Here is a 26,983-nt window from a genome sequence, read left to right on the forward strand (position 1 = left end):
CAAAAGACAATTTTCTTGTTTATACATTTAACATTTTTTACAAATAATATAATCTAATTATTATTTACAATAATGTATACAAAATACAAAATAAAAATTAAATTAAATTTCTATGAGTCTATCTGCATCAGTGAGTACTTCGTGAGAGTGTTGGCTACCAGATTTCACAATATGTTGTGCTCCAACTACGCAATTCTTTAATTCGGTACCTTCCTCAATGGTGCAACCATTACACAGTATGCAGTTATGGATAACACATCTATAAAAGAAAAAAAATAGCGACTCGTAAAATATATTAGCCGAATAATTTCAATAATACTTCGACTTACCTTTGCTTAATAGTTACATGTCCCATTATCACACTCTGAGATATTCTTGTCTTCGATTCTACGATGCTGTTAGGCCCAATATGATTATTTTTCAAAGATGTTTTCTCCTCGATCAATGAATTATCGCCTATGCGACATTCTTGCATCTGTGTACTGCGCACGGTCGCCGTGTTCGAAATACATGGTAACAACGACAACTGATTAGTATTTTTATCATCATTCCACCATTCTGATATCTATGTACAGAATATTTCTTAAATTAATTGAAATTGATCCCTCAATTTATAATATATTAAAAACATAAACATAATATATTAAAGCGTAAATATATTATTTGTGATTCATAATCTATGAAAGTAGACTTTTAGTTGACAAATTTCAAATTCTCATCTCTTATATATTTGGAATAATATATATTATTGTTTTGTTATAAAGATTTATAAAATAAATAACACTACTCAACCTTAGCATTCGCAAGATGATACATTTGTATGGTATTTGCTCTAAGACCAAACTTTTCATTTGATACATGGGCGTAACATCGTATTATATCCCCATTATATGCATCCTCCAAATCGGTACTATGATCATTAAAGGCTGACATCTTTCTTATCAATTCATCAAACGGTTTTTCCAATGCAAAATGAAAAATATCATCTTTCAAATCCATTTGTACCATAGATGTCTTATCATCTACAGGCTGTTTAGGTCTAGACAATTGTTTACCGACTATATATGGCAGAAGTTCACCTTTCAGCGTTGTGAAATTTCTGAAAAAAATTTGTACATTTGATTAGATTTATGTTTAATCTTTTCAATATTTCTCCCTAATAAAATCACTCACTTGTTATATATTAAAAAGTCTATCACCCATTTGTTAATAATATACAAATGTGCATCCATCAGTTTGGAGTGAATAGTGAAGCTAGCATGCTTTCTGAGCAGCCTCTGCGAAATGTTAATTGTTTCCTCGAAATCAGATGCAGAAGCCAAGAATACCAATCGACCTGTATTATTGTCGATGCCGATCAAGTCTGTTTCTGGTTTCTGTTTGTTTTTTAGACCTGGTGTTACAAAGTCATCTGGCATTTTCGGTATAGGCAACATCAGAGCAGTTACACTTGCATTGTGTTTTCTGTATAAATTCAGAATCTCCAATAAATCCACATTTGTGATCAAATCGCAGGATATCACCAAGATATCCGTATATATTTTTTCATGAATGAGTCTGATAGAATCAGCTGTGCCAAGGTCCTCGGCTCCTGGAATTCCTACAAATTCTATTTTGATTTTCAGACCCAATTTATCCAACGACACTGATACATCGGATTTGGTTGCTTCAGCAATAATGACAATCGCTTCTTTGAAGCCTGAACGCTCAAGAATTTGCAAAGGATACCAGATCATAGGAACGTTTGCGATCGGCAGCAGACATTTTGGTTGGCCTGCTGTGAGCTCTGTCATACGGGAGCCTTTTCCTCCAGCAAGCACAATGGCTTGAAATTCATTGTGGTAATTCATTTTTGTTTTCTGCAATCATTAAAACAATCATTTTTAATAATGTGAAACATTATTAAAAAAAACTATAGTTTTTTTTAATTTAAAAAAAGAGACACAATCAACACAAGCATGCCATTCTAGTATGTTCATTTTGTATTCTATATAAGTGTGCAATATAACATTAAAATAAAATTATAAAATTTTATTTTTGTTATTCATTATTATTTATGATTATATTGATTATATTATTAATTATAATCTATAAATATGATTATATTATTAATTATGATCTGATTCATATTTACAACTCTTAGAATCATCTTGTTGTTTATCAAAATTAAACAAGAATAAATAAATATAAGCAGAAATTAAACTAAGAAAAAATAAATTTTAAAAAATAATTTAATTTTCGATCAAAGCAGAACTTGATGCTTAATAATATTTATATGTAAATTTTGACAAAAACATTTTTCAGTTTCATAAATTATGCACCGATTCAATTTGTCGAACTTGAAATTCTGTGTCTTCTAAAAGTAAAGCAGTTATGGGATAATTTGCATTTAGTGAAACAAGTCGACACAAACATCAGTCTATTTCTTTTTTGACAATGAATAATAAAGATAGAAAAACACTTGTATCAGAAAGCACTATTTGTAATACACATTAAATTTATACCAAGCGTATGCAACAAACGTAATACCTGTCACTCAATATAATATATTTTGAAGGTTAGTATTAGTAATAACTAATTACATTCAGGTTACTTTACTCCAAATACTTTAGGCACTGTGTGTAGAAAAACAAAAATATAACAGGAACATACAGTTATATGAATTGTATAACAAGAAGACGCAATTTTTAGAAGAATACAAATCAAACGATTGCTTCGGATTAATTCAGTCCTACAAGTTGACAACCCTACAACCATGTGCTCATTGCTTACCTAACCTAAAATGACGACAATGATATGAGTGGTAACGACTTCAGTAGTAAGCGAATCAGCCAATCACAATTGAAAATACGATTAGCATTTCAAATTTCTTGGCTGTGATTGATGCTAATGCGCCACAAACCCATGATGAAAGTAGAGTAAACTCTTGATGCAAGTAGTACTTGCACAAACCTAACCCGAAAAAGATAAAAAATGGTAGATAATACATGTGGCAATAGTTGAAGAGGGAGGGTGGAAAATATTGAAAGGTGATATAATGCTTTCTTGCTCATAGAAAAACAATCTAGAAGAATTAATAAGAATATATTTTTAAAAATGTATAAATTATAGGACCAGACATGCAAAGAATTCAAGAAAGAGATTAAAAGGATCTAATCTGTAAAATAATTCAGGGTACAATGAGTGCTGTTGTGGAAGACATGTGCGAATCAGTGGAGGATGTGATCACAGTGGGCACTCACGTGATAGTCAAGAAACAGGACTTCAGCAAGATATATAAAGTGTCCGAAAATGGCATTGTAATGCTAGGAAAAAATCAAAGGGTGGAAATGCAGGAGATCATTGGCAAACCATTCTGGAGCACTTTCGAGATGGTACCTTTGTCAGGCAACAAGGGTACTTTTACCTTGAAACTGACAGATGAAATAGAGCCATGGAACGATTTAAAAGGCGAGCTGAGCGGTTGCGATAATCGTTCCATCACGGATGATGGTACATCTCAGCGGTTGTCGAAAGAGGAGATCTTGCAGTTGCAAGAAGCTGGTAAGACTGGCAAGGAAATAATCAGTAGTCTCATTGAGAACAGCAAGTCTTTTTCTGCCAAGACGGAATACTCACAAGAAAAGTATATCAAGAAAAAGAAAAACAAATATTTTAAGTTCCTGACAATACACAAGACATCTATATTGTTGTTGCATGAGGTATATTTCAAACGAAAACACGAGAAAATCGGAGGATTGAGAATGGACGCTCTGGCGCAGATGCTGTCCTACAGTGATGTGCAATCTGATGGCTTGCACCTATTATACAGCAATGGATTTCAAGGATTGCCTGCAGCAGCTATGATCAATAGAATAGGTACGAATACTAGCGGTTACTTGATAAACCTGCATCCTGGTAACATGCCTCAAACTACATTCATTGAAGCCATGAACTTTCCACAAGAATTAAGAGATAGGCATCTCGCAGTGAATATTTATAGCTTCTTGAGATTACATTATCAAGGTGAATCGAGCATATTAGACAATATTTCTAAAAAGGTTGTTAATAAAGACACTGAAGAATTGCATGATACTGAAAAATCATCAGAAGAATCTGAGGGAGAAACCATGAATGATGAAATATCCGAAACGGACATGGAAGTTTCAGAGCTGGAGACTGAAACAAAAGAAAATGGTATACTTGTCACAAGCGATACCAGGGAAGATAATAATACTTTGAAACGAAAACTCGAACCTGAAGAGCCTGAAATAGAAGCAGCGAAATTGAAGAAACCGAAGAAATCTGCAAATAAATTGAAATGGTTGTTGGAAACAAAACGCGCTGTAGATTTATTGAGTGGCACGAAAGCCCGTGGTTTAACAATCGTAGCAAAAGAACATCCTTTACAAATCGCAAACGCGTTGCTGCCCTTTTTGGGAATCTCACGGCCGTTTGTCATCTTCCACGTGCATCGGGAGCCCTTGCAGGAGACTTACATAGAACTCAAACAGAAACGCAATGTAATAAATATGAAATTGTTTACGAACTTTTTACGTTCGTATCAAGTATTGCCCAACAGGACACACCCCGATATCTTGACGAATGATACCGGTGGTTATATTTTAACAGGTTACTTAGTTGAGTAATATATAAAATGTTTTTTACAAATTTTGACATGAAAATTCAATCCGTTTAGACTCACATACTCAACATCAATCAAATGCAAAAAAAAATAAAATAAAATAAAATACAACATTAGATAAAAATTTATAAACGGATTATAATTTTTTACAAATATAACTCTATGTCGTACATATTTTTGTGTTATTATTTTGACCTAATGCATTATAACTTAATAATAATAAACTTATAATAATTGCTCTTTTATCTTTTATATTTTTTTATAATAATTAAATCTATAATTTTGAAAGAGACAATTGTATAAGAATCATAATAAGAATTGTTAATATCAGTAAATTTTTTAAAATATTCACATCTTTTATTACAGTTTTTTTGAAATAAATTGGAGCGTTTGTTATGAATTTTAAATTTTGCAAAACTTATTTTATCTTTAAACACTCAAAACTTTTCACTCCTCTTTTTATTCCTTTCATTTATAAAATTTTTTTATAAAATTCTACCTTGAAATATATATATATATTTTTTTTTATTTTTTCCATTACATATCCAAATTTTTTTTTCAAATCTTATCGATCGGGTTACGATGATACATTTATACTACTTGATAGTTCCGTTAATCGCAGACTTCCATTAGAGGTTGCTGTAATCGCTGCTAGACGGGAGAAGGTTCGCCAGAATTTCGCTCATAGCTACTTCACTTTTTGTTCTACAGTGCTCTGCAGTTTTTGACTTTTCGTAGTGATCAATTTAAAAATTGCAAACGGCTGTCTCAAGCAATAAAACAAACAGCGTATTCTTTCGAATTTTTTTTAGGTTAGAACAAGGTTGTTCTTGAAAGTATCGGACGCGGGCGGTCTAGCGTAACATATTGCAATTGGCCGAAACGGTAATTCTCCGATTTTAATCCTTTTTCCCTCTCTTCTTTTTGCGAAAAAAATTCGTTCTCGGCAGATAAAGAGATCCGTGTACTTATTGCCCCCCCTGTCCCCGCGTTCCGTGCAGTTTCGCATTACTGTGCAATTGCGGTAATGGCCACCTGGAACGGTTCATATCCGGAAGACCTGAATTGCTTGGTGTACGACGACCGGAATGCAGCAGACGCTACCGCAGGAAACTGGTCATACTTCGTTGAGAACAACGCATATCTAGGCGATGTACCTCATGTATCCACTGGAGGCTACTATCCTAGAGGTAGGGGTGGTCGGCAGGTCTACGAGCAGAGCGGACCAACAATGGCTTATTATCAGGACGACTGCCAGTACTCGTCGAATATGGTGCCTTTGAAGAACAATGCCTATCAGGAACGTGTACTGCCAGACACCTTGTTCGCGGATAACGCGGGAGCGTCGAACGGCAGCATCCCGACGTCGCATAACGCGCCGTCCTTCTCCCGTGGCGGTTACAGACCAAGATCCAGAGGTAACCGAATGGCCGGCAAGCATGCGTCACCGTCGACGAGTGACGTCGTCCAGTCTACCGTAGTGGAGAACTCCAATTTGCATCCTATAGCCAATGAATTTGTACCGAACAATCAGGGCAGATTCCGAAAGGATAACAGATTCAAGAAGTATGATAACGGCAACCCGAGTGGTTTCAATACCTTCACGCAAGAATTTAGACCAAAGTCAGCCTCGTCGGACAACAAAGGTGAGAGACGTTATGACAACAGAAGAGATACCAATTATAGACAGAAGAAGCCACAGGACATGCAGGCTTCATCGAGATTTGGCTACAGGGATACTCCTAGGACTTACAATGCGAGAAACTATAATAAATTTCAGAACAAATATTACAATAAGAAGTATCAGTCAAATGTACCTCCTGGACAGAATGCTGCTAGAGAAGCTCGTACTATGACTGTAGCTGTTAATTCAGCCATGTCTAGTAGTCAGGAAAATAAGACTTTTGGTGAGGATGTTCAAGAGGACTCGTCTTCGAGTGCAAAAATCGATAGAAATAGAGAAGAGATATTGATGCACGAAGATAACGATTCAGAAAATATGTTTTCGAGAAGTCAAGAAACACCACGAAATGGTAGAGTTAAGCGATTTGCTAGTGCGTTTAATTATCATAGATACAATTCGAACGATATGCAATCTGAATCTGGTACTAGCCGTAAAACAACAGCAGCAAAGTATACACAAAGAAGAAACAATGAGATGATAAATTATAAGGAGAAGAAAATGACAAATTGGAGAGATAAGACAGAAAATAATGAGACAGTACATGCATCTCAGGGAAAAAATTACAAGAAAAAATATGATATTGGTATATTTATATCAATTTATCAAAGAAATCACATTATTATTATATAAAAAAAAACTATAATGAAATAATAACTTTATATATTCTTATTAGATGACGACTCGAGCCAGAGGGAAAGATTAACTGAGCAGTTGAACAAGGGAACATTGGAATGTTTGGTTTGTTATGAGCATATTAAGCAAAGCGATTATGTTTGGTCTTGCAGCAATTGTTATCATGTATTGCATTTAAAATGCATCAAAAAATGGGCCAAGTCCTCTCAGAGTGGTAAGTAAACAGTAGAAACTTGCCATTGCATCGAATTGTCGAATTGTACATTCTGATTTGTGTATTTTCTTTTAGAAAATAATAGTTGGAAGTGTCCGGCTTGTCGGGATGTTAGTTTCCTCGTGCCTGAGGATTACTTTTGCTTCTGTGGAAAGATGAAGATGCCAGAATGGAATCGCAGGGACGTAGCACATTCATGTGGCGAGATTTGCGGTCGTCATCTATCCAAGAATAATTGTATGCACAAATGCATTCTGCTCTGCCATCCTGGCTCTTGTCCACAATGCGTGGCAATGGTAACAAAGTATTGCGGATGCGGTAGAACATCGAAAATGCTTCTATGTAGCGTTCAACAACGGTTAATATGCGATTCAGTATGCGAAAAAGATCTATCGTGCGGCAAGCACACCTGTCAGAAAAAGTGTCATCAAGGAGAGTGCGGGCCTTGTGACGAAATTGTACAACAAAGTAATTCAATTTCTTTATCGATAGCTAATTTTTAATTTAAAATAAATATATTTATATATACATTTATTTTAACATGAATATGTAGATAAATTTTTTCAAATTGTAATAATTACAGCAGATAGCAGCCAGTATAATTATAATGATTTTATTTTATTTTGTTTAGCATGTTTTTGTAGTAAGAAAACTCAGGAGATACCCTGCCGAGCCAATGTTGCAGATAAATTTTCCTGTGATAATATTTGTAATAAAACATTGGACTGCAAGAAACATTATTGTCAGAAAGTCTGTCATCCAGGATCCTGCGAACCCTGTTCTTTGACGCCTGAAAGAGTTACAATGTGTTGTTGTGGTCAAACACCATTAACGGAAAAGAGAGAGAGCTGTATGGATCCTGTGCCGATCTGCGATAAAATCTGCTCAAAGCGCTTGAAATGCGGCCAGCCTAGTAAGTGTCTTTGTGTCTTTAATCTTTGCGTCTTATCATTGTACAGACGCGCTGAATCAAATTTTTGTTCATTCACGCAGGTAATCCGCACATCTGCAAGGCACCATGTCACTTGGGGGAATGCCCGGAATGTGACTTAAATACTGATGTCAAGTGCCGTTGCGGTAACATGGACCGTGAGATCGCTTGCAAGGACTTGACAAGCAAAGCCGATGACGCGCGCTGCGAGAAACGTTGCAAGAAGAAGAGAACCTGCGGTAAACATAATTGTAATCAGCTGTGCTGCATCGACATTGAACACATCTGTCCGTTACCTTGTTCAAAGACTTTAAGCTGTGGTCGGCACAAGTGCCAAGAAAGATGTCATATAGGTAAGTACATAATTGTATCTATGATCGAAATTGGACAATATAAAGTGAAATTTTTTTTCTCTCCTATAGGAAGATGTTCGCCTTGCTTGGAGAGCAGTTTTGAAGAATTGTATTGTGAATGCGGCGCCGAGGTGATTTATCCACCGGTACCATGCGGTACGAGAAGACCCACTTGTAATCGACCGTGTTCGCGTCAACACCTCTGTGACCATGAGGTGTTGCACAACTGCCATAGCGAGTCTACATGTCCACCTTGCAGCGTCTTGACTCAAAGATGGTGTCACGGCAGACATGAACTCAGGAAGGCAGTGCCGTGTCATGTGAAAGAGATCTCGTGTGGTCTGCCGTGTAATAAGCCATTGTCATGTGGACGGCATAAATGTATCACAATGTGCCACGCTGGATCCTGCGAGAAACCTGGACAACAATGCATTCAACCTTGCACTACAATGAGAGAACTCTGCGGACATATCTGTGCTGCTCCGTGCCACGAAGGCAAATGTCCAGATATGCCTTGCAAAGAGATGGTCAAGGTAAAAACAATTTTTGTCTTAAGTGATCATCTATTTGCGATTGGAAGCCATTGTCATCACTACGAAATTTCAAAAAGTTTTGTACTCTAAGATTATATTTACGATTATATTACAGGTTACGTGCCAGTGCGGGCATAGGACTATGAGTCGTGTCTGTGCAGATAATGCACGAGAATATCAAAGGATAGCAAGCAACATTTTGGCTAGTAAGATGGCCGATATGCAACTCGGTCACTCTGTCGATTTGGAAGAAGTGTTCGGGCAAGGTGCGAAAAAGCAGAATCAGTTAAAGACTTTGGAATGTAACGATGAGTGTAAGACAATAGAAAGAAACAGAAGACTCGCATTAGGACTGCAGATCGCCAATCCAGATTTAAGCGGCAAACTAATGCCCAGATATAGCGATTACATGAAACAATGGGCTAAAAAAGATCCGCACTTCTGTCAAATGGTTCACGACAAGTTGACGGAATTAGTGCAGTTAGCGAAGACATCCAAACAGAAATCCCGGAGTTACTCATTTGAAGTTATGAACAGAGAAAAGCGTCATTTTGTGCACGAGTCGTGCCAGCATTTTGGCTGCGAGAGTCAAGCGTATGATGAAGAGCCAAAGAGAAATGTTGTTGCCACTGCCGTAAAAGATAAGGTAAAAACTCGCTTAATTAAAGCATGTATCATCTTAGTAACGAATGTATCACATTGCAGTGTTGGCTACCAAGCTACAGTTTACTAGAAATGATACAAAGAGAGAAGGGACAAAGAAAGGTTCCAGGTCCGGTACTTAATACTTCGAAGGGAAATAATTCTACAAAGTAAGATATCTACATGGAAAGAATGATTTTGCTTAAATACCTAAAAATTTAGCTAGATACAGATTTGAAAATAATTTTGTTAGACTATCAAAATAATTATGCAGTACGCTCAAATTAATTGTTAAAACTTTTTGTAACATTACAATATCAATAAAACAGGAATTGCTCATTATGTTTTAGTGTCCTATGTAATAATTTTGATAGTCTAATAAAATTATTTATAGATCTGTATTTAGCTAAATTTTTTATTCTTTAACAAAATCGTTTTTTCCGCGTAATTGTCGAATTAATATATAAATTAACGAATTAATAAATAAATGAATAATATGTAATTACATGCATTGCAGGACTGTTCTTTCGTTACCTGTAAAACAGAATCAGCAATTGCTGCCGTCAACTCCTAAAACTACTGACAAAGAAATAGATTATTTTGACTATCGAGACTAAATCATCAGTAGAATATAAAAGACAACATAGGTTGTAATGTATATAATATCATAAATAGGGCTTTAAAAAATGGGTACAATTGTAATTACACTCTTAAAATGTGATGTGTGTGAAATTTTCATGTGCTTGAATAGTTCGAACAGTATGAATTTTGGAATCGAACTTTAAATTATTCGGATCGTTTGAGCTTGAAGATATTTGAATTGTTCTTGAATTAAATTTGGTTTCAAGGAAAAAACTTATTTTCTGTTTGCAATAAATATTTTCGCTCAATTTTTTTTAATGTAAGAATATATATATATATATATATATATATATATATTATACATTTACAAAAATTAACACTTTATGACATAATATATGTACATGTAAAACATAAGTTGATTCACAAAGATTCCTTACTAATCACAAAGAAATTGGATAAAATAGGGCAATAGGAGTCAGGCGCGGTAATTGTTGCGCAAAACAATGTGAATATAATACAAAACTCTTTATTAGATAACCCGCTTACATGTTTCGACTCATTTTTTAGCCGAATCTATCTTCAGCTTAAAAATGAGCCGAAACATCTAAGCGGGTTATCTAATAAAGAGTTTTGTGTTATATTCACATTGTTTGTTTTGGGCAACAATTACCGCGCCTGACTCCTATTGCCCTATTTTACGCAATATATACATATATATTCAAACAGTGAAGTATTTGAAATAAATAGAGTTCCATTATAACTGTTCGAGTAATTCGATCGCACAATTTATTCGAATTTTTTTGTCTTGTTTTAGTTAATATCATGATTTTGCAAGTAGAAATGCAAGACGTGTATTACAGTATCAATTATGCTATCGTTTTCGAGTTTTGTTTTCAACTACAATATATAAATTTTAATTAAGACAAACTCATAAATACTTATCAAACAAGAATCTAATACAGTAATAACAATTTTTATTACGTTTTTATAAAAGATTTTGATAGATTAATTATTAGCTTGAAAGTATCATTTTATTGTAATTTAGAATTATTTGCAATATTATATATTTTGTTGAAATAGATATAAAGCTAGCATGCCTAAAAAAATGTAATAAAAAAAGAATCAATATACGTCTCTTGCTAAAAAATACTGTTTTTTCCTTATCATTCAAAGACTGTACAAAAAATCGATTTTTAATGTTTTAAAATGATTTCATTACTGCTTTCGCGATTGGTAAAATATAATCATGACGTTGCACTTGTCTTAACGCCGTTCGTGTCTCCAGATAAGAACTTTGTATATTCAAAATACACAAGAAAAGTGTGTCATAGCTCAATTTTTCTTCATCTTTATTTCTACAGAATTCTTTTTTCAATCAATCTTTTACATATTTATTGATTATATTGATACCTCTTAAACATAACATATGGTAATTCTGAGATTAATATAATAAAGCAATATAAATAATAGAAGAATAAAGTCAGTGCTGGATGAGGTGCTATATGAGATATAGACTGTAGCTTTTATACTTTTGGGCGAAAGGTTTTCAGACATTTTTTTTATAATTAATAACAGTTATGGCAATCAATCTTGATTGAATATGTATAATATTTATCATAATTCACAACTTCATTATACATACATATATTTAATGACCAAACAGTCATGTTGAGAAATCATTTTTAATTCATATATAGAACAATAGAAAGCTTTTCTATTGAGCAATAGAGAGCTTCTATTGAAAACTTTAGTAATACATCTTATATCTGTTTTATAACTATTGAATCTGCGATCTTGCATCAGTAAAAATATCAATTATATATATGCATTATATATATCATAATTTCAAAATTCTTATCGATTTGATTAAAACAATAGTTGTTTATTATTGTACATCCAATTGTATATAAATATTTATCTATATCTATATATAGTTTTGTAGAAGAGTTTTGTTAGGATAATAAGACTTTGTATCTCTTGTAAACATTTAAAATAGTTAACACGAGTATTTGGCACATGAAACATCAATGTTATATTTCAGAGTACTACTTTTGTCAAACTATAAATTTCAAACAGATATTTACTCGCTGAGACCTTTTATGCTCCTGTAAGTATTACTACTAAATTTCTCACTTGTTCTATATTTGCTTTCATACAGAGATAAATAAAATATTAATACATAAATAGAAAGTCAACATTATTAAATATATATATAAGCTTGTAATAAAGAGAAGTAAAAAAAGATACAAAAATACTAATACTAATATCGAATACAAATAAAATATCATGGTATATACATGTACCATGTACAAGATATAAGTTTAGCTGTAAATCTGTAAAAATTAAAAATATATCACATTATAAATTAAAATTATTGACAGGTGCAACATAATAAAATACCTATCTTAATTATATAAGACATTGAAAATACGATAAATTGTATATGATTGCAATAAAACTATGATAGCTGTTTTTTTTTTATCATAAACTCTCACTTTTACAGTCTTTTATCTCACGGAATATAGTGTTATTTAAGCTTACATAAGCGTAAAATGGCCTCCTATTCTAAACACATAAATATGATATCACATGTAGGATCACAACACTGTTACAAATTCAACTTGCAGATAAGTCATTGTTGTAATTTTGTTGAACATTTAGTAATAGGGCACTTTGAGAGTTTGGATTCATACTTTTACTTCTAAGCATTGGTGCGGTTGACACACAGTAAAAACGTTATTTCACGTATTATCAATAAAAGTCACCTACTAATTTAACATCTTTGTTTATATACAGTCTATTTTTCTTTTCTCTTTCCTTTTTTTTTACTTTGAAAATATTCTTTCAAATTTTATATGTAAGTTAAAAAATGATATATATATAGATATATTTGTTCAACAGCAAAAAAATATATATATGTATATGTATCTTTCAGAGAACATAGTAAAAGTCATTAAATTAATCCATCAGGAAACTAATCTAATTTAAAAAATAGATATCTGTTTTTGTGTGTGAATATGTGCATTGAATGAACACTTCGCATAAAAAGTGGTTTTTTTTAGAAATGCTACGTAACTATTGCATTTGTATTAGATGTTTGCTTAAACATTTATTCCATGTTTAGAATGTTATACTCATCTATTGCTATATTTTCGTATATAGCAAATTTTTCGAGAGACTCCGTCTTTCTTTTTTTATCGTGTATTGATTACAAAAATGCCTTTGCATTGCATGTATCTCTTCGACAGAAACCATCACAATTCATATTAAAACTATGTATGAAAATAAGTCTTCAATTTTTTATAATAATTCTTTTTTCAGTTAAAAGTGAGCTTTTAGTGAGCACACTTTAAGGAAAACGGCGAACATAAATTGTTGCGAATACAAGAGGTAATATTATATATGTCTGTAAAATCTATCTTTAAAACAATCACGGAGTCATTACAAAAAATAATTTATCTTGAAAGAATAATATTAAGATCTGTGATAAAAAAAAAATTAATAAAAATTTTCATTTGGCATCTTGATTTTTGAATTATGATTACGCTTAGGTGAACTATTGCTTCATATATAAGGGTTATTACCTCGATTTATGCGCGGGGAATAACTAGGATAATTACTCAGATATTGATGTCGTGGACTTACTGATGGCTGCTTAGTTATATTCGCCATGGCGCAGCCCATCAGAAATTCGAATATCCTGGGTATCGTTTGGTACAACAGCCACGGCCATGGCATGGGAAACTGCGTTGGTGCTGGTTCTGTACCGTATGGTACGGTTTCAGCAAAGAGTCCTAAAAACGAATCATCAATAGCATTATTTTATACATAAATATTATTTTATACAAGAATATTTCATAAAAATAAAAATAAAATTATAATTTCTACTTGTTATTTATTATTGTACTATTATAAATACCGTATGGTCCAAAAATACGAAAGGCATCCGTGACGCATAGAAGAATCCCTAAAATTGCAGTAGCGCGTGTAACGTTTAATACTTTTTGCATTTGAGATTTCCTGGCAACTGCGGTATCTGCTTCCGGTATATGTAGCGGCGTATCAGATTTTGCTCGATTCACATATGCGATATGATTCAGTATCGAATGAAGGGTGAAGTCCGTACTCTGGAAATAGCGAGATCGTACAGTTCTCAAATGACACAAAAGTTCTAGGCATTTAAAAAGACGTCATTCGAAAGTCCAAGACTTAGTTTAGATGCATCTGCATTCTATGAGTCTAATGGTATAGCAAGCATTTTACGTACCATAACTCTTGCTTCACTAGACGTATTTTCGGGAAGTAAGTTAGTTTCTGGCGTGATGTCTTCCGCGTCTTCAATATTTTTATCATTCCACGACAAATTTTTTTTGCGTACTTTTGGTTCTTCTTCTTTGCTCTTGGACTTTTCGGTCATCAGCGCTGCCTTCTCGCTGCAATCAGGATGATCTGAATCTGATTCAGATTTCTCCTGCACCTCCGTTTTAATAGGTACTATACTCTGAAAGTGTGTGGGACTTCTATCTAGAGTTCTGATACTGATATCACTACTCCGACGATTTATAATTAACGGTTTAATGTGAATAAACTCGGAGTTGCGTCGATAGGAACTCTCGGAATTTCTACGCGAATCGGGTCTGGGTGATATACCAATATCGGAATTGCGTCTTGAACCTAAAATATTGTTAAACAATGTAAAAATAGGATAAAAATAAAAAAAACAATAATATTAAAAGAAAATATTAAAAGAAAATATAAACTGGAATATTTTTAAAGATTTACTTTTATATGAGCTATATATTTCTTTCTTACCTGCGGGGCTAACATCTAGGACTTTGGGCAATCTAGGATGTTCGTCAGGTGGCAACATTCTTCTGGGCGTTCTATTACCAAAATCGCTATTCCTCCGCAGCTTAATTGCAAATTGTGAGCCACGATTCTTTTCGTGAGTAAAATCGGAGCATCGTCTTAGTTCCCTGGTGCTGCCTGTCGGTGAGATATTCTCAGAGTATCGTCGTGGACTCTCTGGCGAGCGATTCCTTTCAAACTCCTCTCGCATTCTTGGCAACGATCTAGGACTACCCTCCGTCGTGCGTTTGCATTCCGTTGTATTCTCCTCATTTACAAATCTAACGCTACACTCCGAATTTCTGCGCGAAGATTTTGTGGACGTGTCGCTGCCTCGTCGACTAGTCATGGAACTTCTACGACTCGGACTGGACACAGTTATAATCGGCAGATTAGCAGTTGACGGAGTAGGAGTGGGTGGTCTAACGTAGACTTCCGGTACTGATGATTTTTGTTCCTGTGACGGTGATTGTACGGTACATATAGGTATTGTAACATTCTGTACTTCCTTTTGCACTGGTCCTTCTATCTTGCATACCTTGGTGGTAATTATGGCTCGCGATTCTGAAAACAGATCTCAATAAAATATATATAAAACATATATAAAACATATATTTCTGGGTGGATGATTTATAATATTAGGTGTTGGAATTAATTCGTAGCGTTTTTAATGAAAGAATGTTATTTATTTCACATGAGCATTAAAAAATACATTAATGAAAGTACTTCCCATCACTTGTAAAACGCTACGAATTAATTCCAACACCTAATAAAATATTTGTTGCCTCCTATTACCACCTTCTGGAGGTGCTCCCTCCGCATTTTTATTCGCATTTACAGGCTCACTTTCCTCTGGACCTTTCATTTTAGCTGGGCCAAGTAAAGTAGGTACCAGCGCGGCAGCAACCGAAGTCGCCAGATTGCTATACGGTGCCAGCATCGCGAGTTGCATGATACCTGAATTATATAAGTAAATTTTTGTGATATAATTCCAAAACAAACGCTGTATAAAATATACATGAATAATGAAAAGAGAGATAATTTTAAGTCCATGTGCATAAAAACATAATTATATAATGAAAGATAAGAATTTTAGAATAAAAATTACAAAAATTGACGTACAAATAAATAACCAACCTTTCTGATGGGCATTGGAATTGTCCCGTGTCAACATACTACTTGGCATAGTTCGGAGCAAATGATCAATTTTGTAAGCCGCGTGTAGGAAAGCGAGATACAAAAGAATGCTCCAGACGAGAAACGCTGCTTGTACCATGTATTTCACCATGTAGCAATTATGGGAGGATAAAACAATGTCGCTGGCGATAATGAAAAAGAAATGTGCTGTTATAATGAGGCTGAGACAGGATTCCTTCTGTATCTTCTCTGGACCAAATTTTAGCTGAAAATGGCCCATATGAAGGATGGCAATGTTTAATTATACATAACTTATTCAATTTAAGCGATTAATACCTTTGTCAGTTGCAGGAAAGCCAATTGTATCAGACAAAAGGCAGATGTAATACACGGATATCCAATGTCCCATATAATTGAGCCAATGACTTTGGGCAGAATTTCTTTAAGATTGTACGCATCTATGAATAAGGAAGCAGCTCTCGATGCTCCGAGTAAACATAAGAATATATTAATCGTGGACATAAATGGTCTGGTTGATATGAGAGATCTGCAAGACAAGTAGTAAATAAAGACATAAAGCTTTCATTGATATAGGCATCATCAATGTAGGCATAACAATGTACCTTAAGTTTAGAATAGAGAAGAGTGTGTAAAATCCTAGTACAAAGAAGAGGCATGCAAAGCTGTATGCATGTAATAGAAACGCCCATCTTATGTCTTGTTGTATCGCATTCCATGAAGGTGCAGTGACCAGCGACTTGTCTAAGAGGAACGCAGAATTTGATGAATTTGATACACAGTTCTGACCTGTGACTTGGGTTGTTGCGTTTATACCTAATTAATGACAAAAACATAAAATTAAAAACAGAATGACCTATATATATATATATATATATATATATATATATATATATGTGTGTATATATATATGTGATATGTATATATATATATATATATATATATATATATACACATACATACATATATATGTATGTATATATATATATCTGTATGTATGTACATACACACGCACATACGTACATGCACACGCGCGCGCGCGCGCACACACGCACACACACACACACACATACGTCATGATAAAACGTCACTCCATAAAGTTTACATAATACAAAATAATATAATTTACATGGTATACTACATAAATTATAATTTATTGTTTGAATTGATATAGCTTCCAATAAGCTTCAGTTCAACAAAGGAAACATGTGTGTGTGTGCTGTTAATTTAGCGTATTATTATTTCAGTATGTTGAAAATTTGATCGCGTTTTATATACAAAAATGGCACTTGCCGCCATCCTATGTGTATTAAAAATTAAAGGTATAAAAACTAACCATGAGTCCAATTAGCCAGCTTATCCATAATCCCTCGGTATATCCACAGCACATCACTGAATCTTGTAATTGATAATCAGTCTTATGACAGACAATTAATGTGGCGTTTAATGTAGCACGTTCTGTGAACTTGTGAAATGTGGTAGCAGCAACAGGCTTTACCTATAGAATGACTTGATTCACGCACCCCTTCTCACTGAATACATCCACTGTCTCCCTTCAGTTAGGATTATTGATCTTGGCTGAAGAGGACTGGAGGGGGCACACATGCCCACATAAAGCACCTGGATTGCTGGTCAGTTGTTTATCTTTAGAGTTTAAATGGAGCAGTGTTAAATTTATCGGTCTATGTTATGTTATGATTCACAGGCCTGTTATTTTTATATAAGGAAACTTCTGTCTTAGTTTCTATCGACATTCTCTAAGAAACGTAAATTCCAAGCGCTGCATGGAATATTGGAACGTAGTGGTTAAAAATAGTTCGATAGCATATTAAATATTGAACTCTCGTGAATAGTTCAAGTAAATCGTGCTCTGCAAAGTCATAACTTTAAAATAATCGATTTCTAATATCAATTTTTTTTTATTAAAAATATTACTTTATAAATATGATTTTTATATTAATTAATTTTATATTTGAAAGAAATTATGTATGTATAAATATTTTTTATTATTATTATTAAATACATTAATTTTTTCACAGATAAATACTTATTATTTCCAAGTATTCCAAACTAAATTTTCATTTTTTCCTTATTAATTATCATAAATAATAAAGTCCTGTAAATAATTTGGAAATTAATAGAGAATTTAAAAATCATCCATCAAAATAATTTAAATATATAGCAAAAAAATTAATGTTTGTTATTTTTCATCAAAACTTTTGCTTATTATAAAACAACAGTTTGTGTCAATAAGTTTACATAATAATAAAATATTAATTCAAATTATATTATTTTTTTATCAATATGTTACTTTATCATTTTAATTAACATTCTTGTATCATATATCATTATTCTTTTAAGAGAATATTTATTAAATTTGTATTGCATAACGTGTTCAAAAACAACCTGAATACGTTATAATATTAAATAGCAGAATAAAAATATTTAATAATATTATATTTACAGAAAGATCAAATTTCTTAAATAATTTAATCTAAATAAATCTGACAAAATATATGTACAAGTATATTATATAATACATATCATTCTCACAGATGATGACTCTGGAAGTATCGAAGTAGTATACAGGAAAATTCTTCTATTTTTCTTAATGTAATTGACAAGCTCTGACAGCAATCAATTGCAGAAGAATAAATACAGGACTCAAAACTTCAGAATACTCCAATGTGCTTTGTCCAGAGAGCTTTTTACACAGAAGATATTTAAACACAAAGATTAATAATAATGATATTTGACTCCATAATGCTCGCAAAATGCCTGCTCTAATCATTCCTTCCATGTACATTCTTATAAAAATAATAGCGCAAAAATACGTATTTAAACCATCTGCTACAAAGAGAGGCGAAAATACTTCCCACCATCCCGATGGTCCCAAAAATAAATTTCCATCTAATTTTAAAGCTAACAAAATAGTGAAGAACATTAAGGCAATTAAATTGATCCATATCTCAAAAATTGTTAAACCTAACCAGTGAACCAGTTCGTTTAAAGAGAAGATCATTGTAAAAAAAATTTTATAATTCTCTATAAACTATATTGAAATAATAATGTAGTTAATAATTCCATTCACTCTATTATACATATTCTATTATTCACTCTATCTACACACTCATTACTTAAACATATCGTTTTACAAAGTCTCAATATCAATTAGTTCCTAATTTAGATCTCAGCACAGCCACTGGCACTCTCCTAATGACACGTATGTGTATAGAAGAGTTTTGCCTATTGTTTATCTCATCGTCCACATTGTCGTTTAATGCTTCTAGATCATCTGTAATTAATAAGACATTCTTAGACTTTCGTTTTAGTTGATTATGTTGATTATGTGTATAGAAAAGTATACATACCTACTAAAGTGATGGTAGAGGTTTTAACATCAAGATCTAAAGTGTCATGATGAATTTCCTTCAATCGTAAAGCCAAGCTGGCTGCTTTGCACACAGCAGCACCAAGCCCATGGATAACCAATTCAGAAGCACCTTTATCGAGCAGTTTCTCACATTTGTATAATTGTCCCTTTAAAATATTTACAAATATCTGAGAAAATGCGACGACAGAGTTTCGAAACAAATGCGCATTTGTTTTGAATCTACAGCGAAGTTGCAACGATTGGAAGGTTATGATGACTTTTACATGAGGTACCTTGAAAGGTGTCTTGTTGTTCACATAGATATCTCTATCACTTGTAGCGAACTTAAAGGCCTGCCGCTTTCGTAGAGCGTGCTCGTTCAACGACAACTTTTTGCGGCATGCACCCTTTTGTTCAGAGATGGTCTTATTTAATCCTGAATTGCTATCAATCTCGGCCATTGTGGAGTTTCTCGCAAATCCGTGTCACGTGGAACTCGCACTGACAACGGCGCGCACCGCTGATTGGTCGCGACTACCTGAATCACCAATCAAATGTAAGCGATGCAGAAGCATGAGCGTAAATGCAATGGAGTGACAACAACGCGACATAACCTGCAAAAAAGGCCGGGGTCATCGATTAATAGGCGGTTTAAAGTATTTTTTTTAGACGGTTCTAGTTAAACTCGCCAACATTCAGTCACCTTCAGGGAACACGGCGGGTCAGAGTGCAATGAAGGAACCTGAGGCAGATCCGAAGAACATCATAAAGAGCAGGGAGCTGCTCTACAGATTAATGATCAGGTTGTTTATAATCGTCTCTTTTGTACGCTTTCCTTTGAATTTCGCTCCTTCATCATTAATATTCTCTATATAAAGCGCGATTTTTTTATAAACGCCCAATGGCAAGTATAATTTACAATTGTAGCTTCATCAGCAAGATAACAAAAGTGGAACATGTGCAATGGATTATCAAGTAAGTTATGTTGAATATTTCAGTCAGCTGTTCTACGATGGTCATCAGACTCTAGCTGTCCAGCTATCCAATATGATACAGACAGATCCACCATGTCCACCTTCAGATCGACTGCTTCATTTGATGTTGATTGGTTCTGCTCATGAACCAGATCGTTCCAAGAAGGATAATAGCACTAACTTATCCTCGTTTACATCAAGTTTTGACAACACTTTAGGTCCTGGATTAGACCTAGAATTTGAGACAGAAGCTCAGACTCAAGCTCCAGAACCAGCACAATATGAAACAGCATACGTCACATCCCACAAAGGAAACTGCAGGGCTGGAGCTTTTTCAGCAGATGGTCAGCTAATAGCTACTGGTTCTGTAGATGCCTCGATCAAGATTTTAGATGTAGACAGAATGCTAGCCAAGTCTGCACCAGAAGAGATTGCACCTGGAGATCAAACTGGAGGTCATCCAGTTATAAGAACTTTATACGATCACTTGGAAGAAGTAACATGTTTGGAGTTTCATCCTAGGGAGCCTATACTTGTGTCTGGCAGTCGTGACTTCTCTGTGAAGTTGTTTGATTTTAGTAAAGCCAGCGTTAAAAAGGCTTTCAGGACCATTACAGATGCAGATCAAATTCGATGTCTATCTTTTCATCCAACCGGAGATTTTCTTATAGTTGGGACCAATCATCCGATAGTTAGATTATACGATGTAAATACTGCACAATGTTTTGTGTGTAGCATACCGAATCATCAGCATACAGCTGGAATAACTAGCATCAAGTATTCTCCAGATGCAAAGACTTATGTATCGGCAGGAAAAGACGGAAGCATCAAACTGTGGGATGGAGTGTCAAATCGATGTGTAAATACTTTCGCAAAAGCGCACGATGGTTATGAAGTATGCTCAGTGACATTCACAAGGAATGGCAAGGTAGTAATTCTGGCGGTAACGTTGCACAAGATTTATACGTGTAAATTGCCGATGGAAGCTTAGTGTTTTATTTCCCCATTTAATTTTGAGTAATCATATAATTTTGGGTTCCAGTATATATTGTCCTCAGGAAAGGATTCCTTGATAAAATTATGGGAATTATCTACTAGCAGATGTCTAATAGCGTATACAGGTGCCGGAACTACAGGTAAAAAGATTATAAATGCATTTTGATGTACTTGGAATACATTCGGTGCAGTATGTCTTGTTAATGTTATGATAATACAATCACGAATATACGACTGACTAAACTGTTTTCCACAGGTAGACAGGAACACAAGGCACAGGCGATCTTTAATCATACTGAAGACTATGTGTTGTTCCCTGACGAAGCCACTACCTCGTTGTGTGCATGGAATTCTCGTAACGCATCACGAAAACAGTTGCTGTCATTGGGTCATAACGGTCCTGTGAGGATGATCATACATTCACCAACCGCGCCTGCATTTTTGACATGCAGTGACGATTTTAGGGCGAGATTCTGGTTTCGAAGAATGCCAACGCATTAATGACTTACTGTTAAAATCAACAGTTAAAAGCTTGCTAACTATGGAACTTTTTCTGATAATCTGTTTTACAGAATAGAGTAGACAGAGATAAAGACATTTAAGATCGGATATATCAATACGATTACGAGAAAAAAAAAACAAAAAATAGGTATTACGTATTTATGCAACTTTCTATTTTATTTAGATTCTAAGTAAAAAAATTTATTTTATTTGTGTCAAACTATAATATACAATTCTTAGATTAATTTCAACATTTACATGTTTCACAATGCGTAAAAATTACATCTTTAATTCAAAGCAGCATATAAATAATTAAAAACTCCTATATTGATTTCCTCTTATAATTCTATAAATCGAAAGAGAGAAAACTATGACAGAACGACACACATACACACACACACACACACACACATATATATATATATATATCATATTACAATACATAGAAGGATTTTGAGCAGGTAAGTAAAGTAAGTACGCGTGCGCGATGTTAATTACAATTTAATATACGCCCGTAAAAATTATTTTCAAAATTGCTGGCGCGGTCTTTATCCAAATCATTCCGGTTTTAAATTCTGCGACGGTATTCTACGCTGTACTTTTAATTATTCTAAACGAATGTTGCTCGTATTACAACGTGACAGCAAATGAGTGCGATTCTACGAATTTAAAATTTTTTAATAAAAAGATGAATCATATTCAATATTTAATTTTACTTTATTGTGCACGATATCGCAAGTTACGTAGAATCGCATTACTGCTGACGTAAACGAGCTTCGCCCTTTTAATAATAATAAAAAAAAAGGGGGGGCATGCAGCAAGGAATACCGTCGGCGAGGGCGAGAATCTCGGCATCTGGCTGATCGGGGTCGCGTGTGCGTCGCTACGCGCGTAGTTGATCGCGGCGGCGCGGGACGGCGCGCCGAACTCCCGCTCTGAGGTTTGACGAGGTATCACGTGACCCACGCTAACCGCCATCTTTCCTTATCGTATAAACAGTGCGACCGGGCGCAGCGCGAATTCTCGCCGTGGAATCGTGGATTTCCCAGTGTTTTTGAGTGATTCACACGTGAAGAGATGTCTGACGCAAAGACGGAGACCAAGAGCGACAACAACATCGAGGATGCGTCCAAGGTAAGCGGGCCGGCGGGTACGTCAGAAACACCTTCGTCAAGCCGAGTTTTCATGCCGTGAGCGGCGTGTGCGAGACGGCAGTGTGCTCCCCTCCCCCGCGAATGCCGTGGTTGCGGGGACGCGTCCTTCCGCGCGTACTCCCGGGGCCCCCTCGGACGACGGCGACGATCAGGCTGTCGTATACGCGCTTACGCCGTACGCTGTATGGCGCGTCGTTACGACGCGGCCGCGCCATGTGGTGCGTCGGCACGGCGCCGCGCGCCTCCGACAGACCGACCGGTCTCCTGCCCTCCCATCCTGCCTGCCTGCTTGCTTGCTTTTCTTCCTTCCATCCAGCGAGAAATTTTTCGTAGCTGCGCCGTGCGTACGTACGCATATTATCTCCCGTCGTCAGCAAAGATGGTGGATGTTTTTTTTTTATCGCGCCGACTCTCGCGACCGGGGGAGAATCGCTCGCTCCGCGCTCTAATCTCTTCTCTTTGTCCCCCTCTTCTCTCTCTCTCTCTCTCTCTTTCTCTTTCGCTCTCGCTCGCTCGCTCCTGTTCGCTCGTACGCCATACATCTCGGCGCCGCGCGAAAAGGCGGGAAATCGGTCGCAACTCGCGGCGTCGCGCCAGGAACTTAGGCAACGCGATGGCCGTCATCGGTAGCGACGCCGCATCCACGTCCGTGAGACGCCACCGCCGTCGACGACCGGCCTGGAGTTGCGCTCGCACGCGCGCGCGCGCACGCGAGCGAGGCGTAGAGACGTTGGAGACGATACAGGCGGGCGCACAGCAAAATGGCGGGAAACTTGAACACGACGTTAGAGTCTCGAAGATGGTTCAACGGTCCTCGATAATCTTATCACGTCGAACGTCGTAATTATCATGTCATGTCGCGTGGTGCCGTGCGCCCGTCGCCCCGCGTCTTCTTCGCAACTCGCAATTTTCTCTCTCTCTCTCTTTCTCTTTCTCTCTCGGACGATCTCAAGACGTCAACGAGCGCGCGACTGCGTAAGCGTGATACGCGTATGTACATACATATATACGTTTCTCGCGAAGAAATATGTACATCATGTATACATGCATACATACACATATGCACAAGTACACATGCGCAGCACTGCGCGCGAGCGCATGACTGTACATGTTGCGATAGAATGTATTCGTAATACGAGAGAGAGAGCGAATACATAGGAAGCTTGATTTTGCAGGAACAGTCGACGGAGGAGAAACCGACTCCGACGAAAAACAAACGAAGCGGCACCAAGAGGCTCTCCACTCTCGAAAGGACCGCTCAGGAGGGCGAGGCAATCTTAAAGGTGCGTCTTGCGATTGCTCGCGCGATTATCTAAAAACAGGGAAAAACTTTTCACATCGATTGAATCGGCTTATCATACGTCCCAAAAATCTTCGCCGAGGTCCCGTTGGTCAAGGTCCTCGCCTCTTCCCCCCTCCACCCCTCACTCTCGGTTATTTCCCTCCGTTTTAGCCTTCTCTGTCGTCGACTTCGCCTGCTGCCTACGTGAGCGTTATACGACGTCAGGAGTGGGGGATGTTGATTGGCCGGGGTGGGGACAGCAAAGAGGGAAATAAGCGCCCTCGGCGAGGCATGAGGAACCAATCGTTGCGTAGGCGCCAATTACAAATTGCTATCTATTGATGTTATATAGGAATCAACAAATGTTAATTCCAATTAATTACAATTTGAGCCGCAATAAAGATGGAGTGTATTAGAATATTGTATCTTGCGATTCATGACTTGTAACACTGTGAGGCAAAATCATTTGATGTATCTTGAATTTTATTTTTTTTTTACTATAAATATCCCTGATCGTTTTTAAAACACTTGCTATTTACAGGGCATGAACAAATCTACAGTCGGTGAAGTTGAAGGCAGGAGACGCACTCGCAGTTCAGCCAGAGGCCTAACTTCGACAACGCCAGTGCCATCGCCACCCAAGAAGGAAAAGAGAGAACCATCGACGCGAGGTGGTGGTGGTGGTCGTGGACGTGGACGACCCAAGAGGCAGGAAAAGAACAATGAGAACAACACAGACGATGAAACATCCAACAACAAAAGCGAAAAACACACAGAAGAGGAGTCTACAAAGATGGAAGTAGACGAAGAGAAAGAGGAGAAGGAGGAAAGTAAGACGATACAGAACGAAGACAAAAACGCGGAGGGTGCGGACAGTAAAGACAGTAAAGACGTTGAGAAAGTGACGGATGCCAATTCCAAGGACGAAAAAGTAACGGAGGAGTCGGAGAATGTGGTGGACGAAGCTAAAAGTATCACTCCCAGTGAAGAAAAGAAGCAGGAGGAAATGAAGGACAGCTCGGATTCGAGTCAAGATGCAACCGACACAGCAGCAGAAGCGCCGCCTTTATCCTCATCAGAGTCCCAAAATCCCTCCAACACTGTTACTACTGAGGAAAATAAGGAATAACCTCCCTTCGCCTGTTTTACCACTACTTTTATGTAAGTATCTTCACAATCTTCTTTGAGACCACGAATTCGTAAATATAATATAGTGTTATATCTTAAATTATGTGAAATTGTGTTTAACATACAATAAGCAGTCTAAGCGATATTAACATGAGATTTATTTTACTATAGGAGGTACCAAGGCGGCGCACATATTGGGGTCACACAAATCCAGTCCCCCCTCGTCTATTTTAACTAATTAACACCTTCTTGTCGATCGTTATTTCAACCAGCGCAAATTTTTTTGTTAGGATACAGTTTTTATTTTATCATTATCCTTATGATAACGTGACTTTCCAGAAAAACATAACAAAAATGTAGAATCTACGCTAATATGAATTAGCGTTAAGTGAGATTCACTTTTTTTTCTCTGTCTATGTTATATACTATGTTATATACTATGTTTTTGTAGAAAAAGATTACAATCTGACATATGATTGGAATATTATATAATTCTTAAAAGATTTATAATCTAGAGAATAACTAATCGTTACTCTAGCGTTAATTCAAATTGTCGATGTAGTTTAATCTTGGAAACCTTTCAACTCTTTAAATAGTTTTTATATCTTTTGAATCTTCATGTTGTTCTCTTCCACATTATTACTAGTGCTACCTTCTAGTATCAAACTCTGTAAGGCTAATCTAGCCAGACTAATTTTTGTTTAGCTTTAATTAACAACGTTCTTTTATGGTGTTTTGTGTAGCATGTATATTATATTTATATCTTAATTTTATTGTTTTTGTCGAGTAATATAAAAATCTTGTCATTGCGCTGGTTAATTAGCGATAAGCAACGCGAGGTGTAGAGCATACGTTGTTCATGTACAATGATAATATTATTGTAAAATATATTTAATATGGACTTATATAGAGAGAAGTTGTTTTCAAATCAGAGCTGACATCTGGGTTCTATAGTGTAATGCCTACGATTCAGATCTGATGTGGAAGTAGCTAAAGATTAATTCGTACATAGCAAATTACTGTAATACCTTTATCGTATATAAATAGTGACTGAATGAAGTGGAATATATGAGAACTATGGTGAAATGATTTCTCTTTTTCATGAATTAAACGAAAATAAAATTTCTGAGAAACGCGCGTTACAGCATTATCTATGTTTTCCTCCCTCGCATAAGTGTCTACTAATAATTTTTAATTCATTTTCTAATCCTTTTATCGACAGACGGACTAACATTTCAAACTGATCACGTGTTATATTTTTTTTTCTTTAAATAATTGAAAGATTCTTAATTATAGATTTGCAATTTCTCACTGTTTCATTCGCTTGAAATCATTACGACTTTTTATTGCGAGATCTTTCAGAGCATCCCTGGTTT

The 26,983-nt window shown here is 35.7% G+C and overlaps 8 protein-coding genes across 15 annotated transcripts; 4 read left to right on the top strand and 4 right to left on the bottom strand.

Annotated features, from left to right (window-relative positions):
• Positions 1-10: 10 nt before the first annotated feature.
• eIF2Bgamma (eukaryotic translation initiation factor 2B subunit gamma) lies at positions 11-2,894 on the bottom strand. 4 transcript variants are annotated; one of them, XM_087414578.1, is made up of 5 exons: positions 2,773-2,894; positions 1,174-1,859; positions 793-1,099; positions 330-565; positions 11-259 (listed from the first exon to the last, which is right to left on the bottom strand). In XM_087414578.1, exons 2-5 carry the CDS (start codon positions 1,848-1,850, stop codon positions 103-105), a joined length of 1,377 nt encoding a protein of 458 aa, XP_087270704.1. In that variant the 5' UTR covers positions 1,851-1,859; positions 2,773-2,894; the 3' UTR covers positions 11-102. The 4 variants fall into 4 exon arrangements, with proteins under 4 accessions (XP_087270704.1, XP_011055672.1, XP_011055670.1 ...); XM_011057370.2 differs by lacking the exon at positions 2,773-2,894 and adding an exon at positions 2,583-2,769; XM_011057368.2 differs by lacking the exon at positions 2,773-2,894 and adding an exon at positions 2,530-2,768.
• A 6-nt stretch (positions 2,895-2,900) lies between these two features.
• Trmt6 (tRNA methyltransferase 6 non-catalytic subunit) lies at positions 2,901-4,796 on the top strand. Its single transcript, XM_011057375.2, has 2 exons — positions 2,901-3,029; positions 3,112-4,796. Exon 2 carries the CDS (start codon positions 3,180-3,182, stop codon positions 4,626-4,628), a length of 1,449 nt encoding a protein of 482 aa, XP_011055677.1. The 5' UTR covers positions 2,901-3,029; positions 3,112-3,179; the 3' UTR covers positions 4,629-4,796.
• Positions 4,797-5,164: 368 nt separating this feature from the next.
• Positions 5,165-10,316, top strand: stc (nuclear transcription factor, X-box binding stc). Of its 2 annotated transcripts, XM_011057376.2 has the most exons (9): positions 5,166-6,891; positions 6,982-7,155; positions 7,231-7,623; positions 7,787-8,068; positions 8,149-8,439; positions 8,509-8,972; positions 9,088-9,618; positions 9,678-9,784; positions 10,132-10,316. In XM_011057376.2, the coding sequence occupies exons 1-9, from the start codon at positions 5,652-5,654 to the stop codon at positions 10,229-10,231; spliced, it is 3,582 nt and encodes a 1,193-aa protein (XP_011055678.1). In that variant the 5' UTR covers positions 5,166-5,651; the 3' UTR covers positions 10,232-10,316. The 2 variants fall into 2 exon arrangements, with proteins under 2 accessions (XP_087270532.1, XP_011055678.1); XM_087414406.1 differs by having other exon boundaries at positions 5,165-6,891; positions 8,149-8,972.
• Positions 10,317-11,532: 1,216 nt separating this feature from the next.
• Positions 11,533-17,715, bottom strand: LOC105146831 (hypothetical protein). 3 transcript variants are annotated; one of them, XM_011057380.2, is made up of 9 exons: positions 17,536-17,715; positions 16,805-16,943; positions 16,518-16,728; positions 16,182-16,446; positions 15,840-16,001; positions 15,009-15,608; positions 14,464-14,870; positions 14,116-14,323; positions 11,533-13,990 (listed from the first exon to the last, which is right to left on the bottom strand). In XM_011057380.2, exons 1-9 carry the CDS (start codon positions 17,561-17,563, stop codon positions 13,761-13,763), a joined length of 2,250 nt encoding a protein of 749 aa, XP_011055682.1. In that variant the 5' UTR covers positions 17,564-17,715; the 3' UTR covers positions 11,533-13,760. The 3 variants fall into 3 exon arrangements, with proteins under 3 accessions (XP_011055682.1, XP_011055681.1, XP_011055680.1); XM_011057379.2 differs by having other exon boundaries at positions 15,843-16,001; positions 16,805-17,015; XM_011057378.2 differs by having other exon boundaries at positions 16,805-17,015.
• Positions 17,716-18,643: 928 nt separating this feature from the next.
• Positions 18,644-19,221, bottom strand: LOC147910973 (transmembrane protein 203). Its single transcript, XM_087414871.1, has one exon. It carries the CDS (start codon positions 19,219-19,221, stop codon positions 18,808-18,810), a length of 414 nt encoding a protein of 137 aa, XP_087270997.1. The 3' UTR covers positions 18,644-18,807.
• Positions 19,222-19,290: 69 nt separating this feature from the next.
• Rpp20 (ribonuclease P protein subunit p20) lies at positions 19,291-20,081 on the bottom strand. The gene is made up of 3 exons (XM_011057382.2): positions 19,866-20,081; positions 19,571-19,739; positions 19,291-19,494 (listed from the first exon to the last, which is right to left on the bottom strand). Exons 1-3 carry the CDS (start codon positions 20,031-20,033, stop codon positions 19,367-19,369), a joined length of 465 nt encoding a protein of 154 aa, XP_011055684.1. The 5' UTR covers positions 20,034-20,081; the 3' UTR covers positions 19,291-19,366.
• Positions 20,082-20,159: 78 nt separating this feature from the next.
• CstF50 (cleavage stimulation factor subunit 1 Cst50) lies at positions 20,160-22,343 on the top strand. 2 transcript variants are annotated; one of them, XM_087414598.1, is made up of 4 exons: positions 20,160-20,375; positions 20,500-21,474; positions 21,589-21,682; positions 21,799-22,343. In XM_087414598.1, exons 2-4 carry the CDS (start codon positions 20,536-20,538, stop codon positions 22,041-22,043), a joined length of 1,278 nt encoding a protein of 425 aa, XP_087270724.1. In that variant the 5' UTR covers positions 20,160-20,375; positions 20,500-20,535; the 3' UTR covers positions 22,044-22,343. The 2 variants fall into 2 exon arrangements, with proteins under 2 accessions (XP_087270724.1, XP_011055685.1); XM_011057383.2 differs by having other exon boundaries at positions 20,571-21,474.
• A 639-nt stretch (positions 22,344-22,982) lies between these two features.
• Positions 22,983-26,744, top strand: LOC105146834 (uncharacterized). The gene is made up of 4 exons (XM_011057384.2): positions 22,983-23,177; positions 24,373-24,480; positions 25,021-25,640; positions 25,779-26,744. Exons 1-3 carry the CDS (start codon positions 23,121-23,123, stop codon positions 25,606-25,608), a joined length of 753 nt encoding a protein of 250 aa, XP_011055686.1. The 5' UTR covers positions 22,983-23,120; the 3' UTR covers positions 25,609-25,640; positions 25,779-26,744.
• The last annotated feature ends 239 nt before the right edge of the window (positions 26,745-26,983 follow it).

This window comes from Acromyrmex echinatior, chromosome 1 (assembly GCF_024713525.1).
Source record: "Acromyrmex echinatior isolate Ae372 chromosome 1, ASM2471352v2, whole genome shotgun sequence".
Lineage (NCBI taxonomy): Eukaryota > Metazoa > Arthropoda > Insecta > Hymenoptera > Formicidae > Acromyrmex > Acromyrmex echinatior.

Coding starts and splice junctions, on each gene's coding strand:
- eIF2Bgamma (XM_011057367.2), bottom strand. CDS start 2,757: ATGGTTGTAGGGTTGTCAACTTGTAGGACTGAATTAATCCGAAGCAAT. Junction 1,860..2,652: donor GTTATACAATTCATATAACT/GTATGTTCCTGT, acceptor TAATGATTGCAG/AAAACAAAAATGAATTACCA. Junction 260..329: donor CATGTAACTATTAAGCAAAG/GTAAGTCGAAGT, acceptor TTTCTTTTATAG/ATGTGTTATCCATAACTGCA.
- Trmt6 (XM_011057375.2), top strand. CDS start 3,180: ATGAGTGCTGTTGTGGAAGACATGTGCGAATCAGTGGAGGATGTGATC.
- stc (XM_087414406.1), top strand. CDS start 5,652: ATGGCCACCTGGAACGGTTCATATCCGGAAGACCTGAATTGCTTGGTG. Junction 7,156..7,230: donor GGCCAAGTCCTCTCAGAGTG/GTAAGTAAACAG, acceptor ATTTTCTTTTAG/AAAATAATAGTTGGAAGTGT. Junction 9,785..10,131: donor AAGGGAAATAATTCTACAAA/GTAAGATATCTA, acceptor CATGCATTGCAG/GACTGTTCTTTCGTTACCTG.
- LOC105146831 (XM_011057378.2), bottom strand. CDS start 17,563: ATGGATAAGCTGGCTAATTGGACTCATG. Junction 17,016..17,535: donor GCTGGCTAATTGGACTCATG/GTTAGTTTTTAT, acceptor GTCATTAATTAG/GTATAAACGCAACAACCCAA. Junction 16,729..16,804: donor TTCTCTATTCTAAACTTAAG/GTACATTGTTAT, acceptor CTTGTCTTGCAG/ATCTCTCATATCAACCAGAC.
- LOC147910973 (XM_087414871.1), bottom strand. CDS start 19,221: ATGATCTTCTCTTTAAACGAACTGGTTCACTGGTTAGGTTTAACAATT.
- Rpp20 (XM_011057382.2), bottom strand. CDS start 20,033: ATGGCCGAGATTGATAGCAATTCAGGATTAAATAAGACCATCTCTGAA. Junction 19,740..19,865: donor ACAACAAGACACCTTTCAAG/GTACCTCATGTA, acceptor AATATTTTAAAG/GGACAATTATACAAATGTGA. Junction 19,495..19,570: donor CTCTACCATCACTTTAGTAG/GTATGTATACTT, acceptor TATTAATTACAG/ATGATCTAGAAGCATTAAAC.
- CstF50 (XM_011057383.2), top strand. CDS start 20,305: ATGAAGGAACCTGAGGCAGATCCGAAGAACATCATAAAGAGCAGGGAG. Junction 20,376..20,570: donor CTCTACAGATTAATGATCAG/GTTGTTTATAAT, acceptor TGAATATTTCAG/TCAGCTGTTCTACGATGGTC. Junction 21,683..21,798: donor TACAGGTGCCGGAACTACAG/GTAAAAAGATTA, acceptor TGTTTTCCACAG/GTAGACAGGAACACAAGGCA.
- LOC105146834 (XM_011057384.2), top strand. CDS start 23,121: ATGTCTGACGCAAAGACGGAGACCAAGAGCGACAACAACATCGAGGAT. Junction 23,178..24,372: donor ACATCGAGGATGCGTCCAAG/GTAAGCGGGCCG, acceptor TTGATTTTGCAG/GAACAGTCGACGGAGGAGAA. Junction 24,481..25,020: donor AGGGCGAGGCAATCTTAAAG/GTGCGTCTTGCG, acceptor TGCTATTTACAG/GGCATGAACAAATCTACAGT.